The 4,306-nt window shown below is 34.3% G+C and overlaps 1 protein-coding gene across 1 annotated transcript; it reads left to right on the top strand.

Annotated features, from left to right (window-relative positions):
- The first annotated feature begins 3,187 nt into the window (after positions 1-3,187).
- LOC147276982 (uncharacterized) lies at positions 3,188-4,306 on the top strand. Its single transcript, XM_086254952.1, has one exon. The coding sequence runs from the start codon at positions 3,476-3,478 to the stop codon at positions 4,157-4,159; it is 684 nt and encodes a 227-aa protein (XP_086111078.1). The 5' UTR covers positions 3,188-3,475; the 3' UTR covers positions 4,160-4,306.

Genomic DNA, 4,306 nt, shown 5'->3' with positions numbered 1-4,306 from the left:
TTTTTAACAGTGTATTAAGGAAGAGAATGTGAGTTCAAGAAAGTGGCAGTTAGCAGAAAAGTGGTAGTTATTTTTTATTTTCTTTTAACAAATAGTTAGCATATTTGAGTTTTAAAAAATTACACTAATTCCCAAACTTTTTTCTTTGTAATAGTATTGTTATATGTAATAACTCATAGAGTATAGGTTGTTGTAATCCTAATGCAAATGAATCTATAACACCAATCCAAATATTCGCCCTCTTAAGATAAATTTTTTGCGGCATTAATTTTAGGGTTTGAGTGGGCTGGCGAGGGGATGACAATAGAAGAGATTTGAGGTGAGGTGTTAAATTTGTCAAATGGTTTTTGTTTAGATTATAATATGACATGGGAAGGAGTACAATGAGGTTAGAAATGACCAACAACATCAGTACATGTGTAAAAACAGTTTGGTTTAAGTTACTGCATTTGGACCAAGGAATAAAATTTTGGGTTTCGAGGAAATTTCGACGGAAATTTCGAAGATTTTTAAATTTCGACAAAAATTCGACGGAAACGACGGAAATTACTATCAAAATACGAAAATTTTGAATGAAACTTTACCATATGTTTATTTAACATATTATCTACTACATTGATAAAAAACATTAAAAAAATCAAATTATATGGTAGATTTCATGTGATATGTGATGAATATAATGCGCGCTGGAGGCAAATACTGTTAAATAAAACTTAGTATAATGAATAAATAGAATTAATATATTCTTTATACTATATAATCTATACTCTATATTGTTTATGATATAATATAAGATATTAGAGTTTAGGCCTCTTAGGGTATTTTTTATTATTTTTTATATAAAAATATATTAGAGTTTATAAATAATTAAACGAAACTTCAAACTCTTTTTTATCTTTTTAATTGCCCAAAAGTCTCAAATCCCAAACCCCAATCAACCCTTAACCTCTTTTTTTTTTTTTTTTTACTTTTTTGTTTCTCTTCACATAATAATAGTATCCATTAAAGTACATGGCACAGCACCCTTTTTGTTTCTCTTCACATAATAATAGACTTAATAGTATCCATTAAGTATTTGAACATTGACTGTGTCAGCATTGGCCTACCCCAAAAGAGAAGAAATAAAAGCTGGGTCATAGGTGGACAGCTAGCTAGCTGACTTGAATATTGTTTGGTGAGTCCGTGAGTGAATTTTTTTTTTTCCCTTTCTCTTTCCTTCACTTCCTTTTCCTCACCTTTTCGGCTTTTCCTTCCATTTTCCTTCTCGTGGCAGAGCCTCTTTTTCCCTCTCATTTCTCTCTTCCATTTTCCAACCCAGGCGCATAAATCTTTTCCTCCTTCTCTTCTCCCTCTCTTCCTCTTCTTCTCTCCGATCTCTTCCTCCTCTCCTCCCCGATTTCTTCTCCCCTCTTGGGCCGCCTAGATCTGGCAGGGATCTCCCTCTCTTGAGCTGCCAAGATTTGGCCGAAGTTGGGGATCTCCCTCTCTTGCGAAGAGTGAAGACAGAGAAAGAGAAACTACTGGAGAAGACAGAAAATGAGAAATTGTTAGAGAAGACAGTGCGAAATTTTGAAAATTTCGGCAAATTTCAGCGAAATTTCGGCGAAATGTTGATGAAATATTGACGAATATATGCTAAAATTTCTATACCCCTGAAAAACGAAATTTAACTCCTTGATTTTGGACCGACTCTTTAATAATTGATTCAACTTTATATGGTTTATACAAATGAAATGGGTCAAAACCCGACCACACAACACCGAATCAATCAATTTGGTCAGTTTCACCGATTTGTTCAATTTTTCTCACCCCTATTTGTTAGTGGAATTTTTTGTTTTAGGAAAACAAAATTTTGAGTAGGATTCAAAATTGACCTTCATTTGTGATGTTCTCAAGATTTTTTTTTTTTCCATTTATGATTTTTTTTTTTACCTACAATGACTTAACACTAGACTACCTTTAACCTCATCCCATGTCATTTGAGTTAAGATTAATAAACTTGATCATGTAATTTTCGTAGAGGATAAGGAATGATTCTTTTCAAGTGTGTTCCATGATTGATGGAGGAGGTGTAAAACCAAGATTATAAGGTGCCACATAGCACCCTGGTCCATAAGTAAAAGAAGCAGCATAGTGTTATTGGTGGGTCACTTAAGGCACAGAAGTAACTGAAAGCCAACTAAAGGAGAAAGGGAATGCCAATTAAAATAAGCCAAGAAGCCAAGAAGCAAGTCATTTGGAATAAAAATTAAAAAAAGAAAGAAAGAAAGCAAGAGAAAGTGAGAGAAAGTAGGTCTTACTTGTCACATTCTTAGTGAGGAAGAAATTGAGTCTGGAATCTAGATGACAATGATGTATTTGTATCCATGTTTGCCACAGGGCTCAATCTAGGTGGACTGTGAAGTTAGCACCAATAATTTATAAAACCCTTCTAGACGCTTCTCTAATTTCCTGAACCATGTTTAGTTCAAAGCACAATTCACAAAAATAGATTAACAATGATACTTCCAAGGATCTTTTCAAACTCTGCTTATTGACAATGAGCAATCCATTCATCTATGAACTATATGTAGATTATGAGATTGAATATGTTAAATGACTTTTTTTTAGAAAGTCTAAAAATTAATACTAAGTTCAACTGTAAATCGAAATCATTGATTAGATATAGTTATGTCTAAATTTGCAGTATAATATAATATGTTAAATATCTAAGAAAAAATAATTCATCATGTTAATTAACAAGTTGACATGTGACTGAGCAAAAAAAAATTCCACTTATGGAGGAGGATGAGGGAAAGTGTTTGAATGGAAATGAGATTTTGAGGCAAACAGAAAGGTAGGTAATTCAATTCATTTATTCGATTGAAGAAAATATAGAAAAGAAAAAAGTTTCTAGTCATATATTTATATTTTCATCTTTTTATTGTCAATATTTTTGGTCCCCTTTTATATCCTAGTATGCCATATTCCACAAAATCATGCAGCAGGATAGGCTTAGTATAATGGTGCCTTGGATAAAACCTCAACTTGCAAATTTGAAATAAAGTAATAAATGAATGGAATATAGGATAAAGAAAAAGATATTTGTCCTAAAAATTTGAAAAAAGAAAAAGTTCTATATTTCATAGCCTATAAATACAAAGCCTGCACCATGTAAACGGTTCAACAACAACTACAAGTCTACAAACCCCATCCCACAGAATTCACAAAGCAACCCACATAATTCACTTCATCTCGTGTCTAAAACAGAGGTCAGCGAGTATACTCTGTTTCCTCTGTTTTCTCTATTTTGATGCTTCCAATAATCAAAATCCTAACAAAACCTACTACTCTGATAGTAGTGCCTCTGCTTGCTCTGGTCAGAGACATGGTGGGCAAAATTCGATTATTTTTCGAGTGAGAAACACAAAATCTCACAATATCATCAAAACCCTTTTTAGGATTTTTCATTGATTTTTCTCAGACCCCATCAAAAATGGATTCAATCAATTTTTATGACATTAAAGCTGAGAAGACCAACGCCATCCTGAGGTATCGCCAGCTTAGAAAGGTAGCAAACCTGTTTCGATTAATCGAAGTGTTTGTTGTTCTGGTTTTGGTTTCCAGGCTCTCTCTTCATCTCCCTCATGCTGTCAAGAATTCTGGCTGCTACTTCAAAGACATCTCTGGCTTTCTGGTCAGTCCTCGCTTTGTGTTTGTCATTGGAAATGTCATAGTCATCATTCTGTTCGCCAAGTCTGGCAAGTTTTCGGGTAAAGACTCAAGCTCAGAGCATTCACGAGGTGATCTTTATGAGGAGTTTGTTCAGAACAGCGAAAAGAATCAGAGTATTCGCCAATATGGCATTGAATACCAGGCCAAGCAGAGCACAGCTGAGGATGGTGTAGTTTCTGAGAAAAATCATGCTCCTCTGGAAATCAAGAACTATTCGAGGAGTCAATCGGAGAATTTAGAACGTCAGATTTGCAAGAATTCACGGCGTTTATTGAGGCGGTCGGAGACAGAAAAATTCAAGAAAACTGTTGAGCCTGGTGAGGGATTGACAGAGAGTGTGTACCCTGAAGATGGCATGAGTAATGAGGAGTTTCGCAGCAAGGTTGAGGCTTTCATTGCCAGGCAGCAGAAGTTTCGACTGCAAGAAGAGTTCTCTGAAATTTAGAGTGAAGAAGTATGGGAAAGAACATCTCAGTTTCTAGTTTCTCCTTCTTCTGGGGGTGTCTATACGTATTTGTACATTGCTAAATGAAGAATGCAATGTAAATTTTCTTATAGTTTTGTTAATATTATGCTCAAAATTATTGAATTT

This window comes from Dryas octopetala, chromosome 8 (genome assembly GCF_963921425.1).
Source record: "Dryas octopetala chromosome 8, drDryOcto1.1, whole genome shotgun sequence".
Lineage (NCBI taxonomy): Eukaryota > Viridiplantae > Streptophyta > Magnoliopsida > Rosales > Rosaceae > Dryas > Dryas octopetala.
The sequence above is the reverse complement of the archived record's forward strand: the minus strand, read 5'-3'. Positions and strand labels throughout refer to the sequence as shown.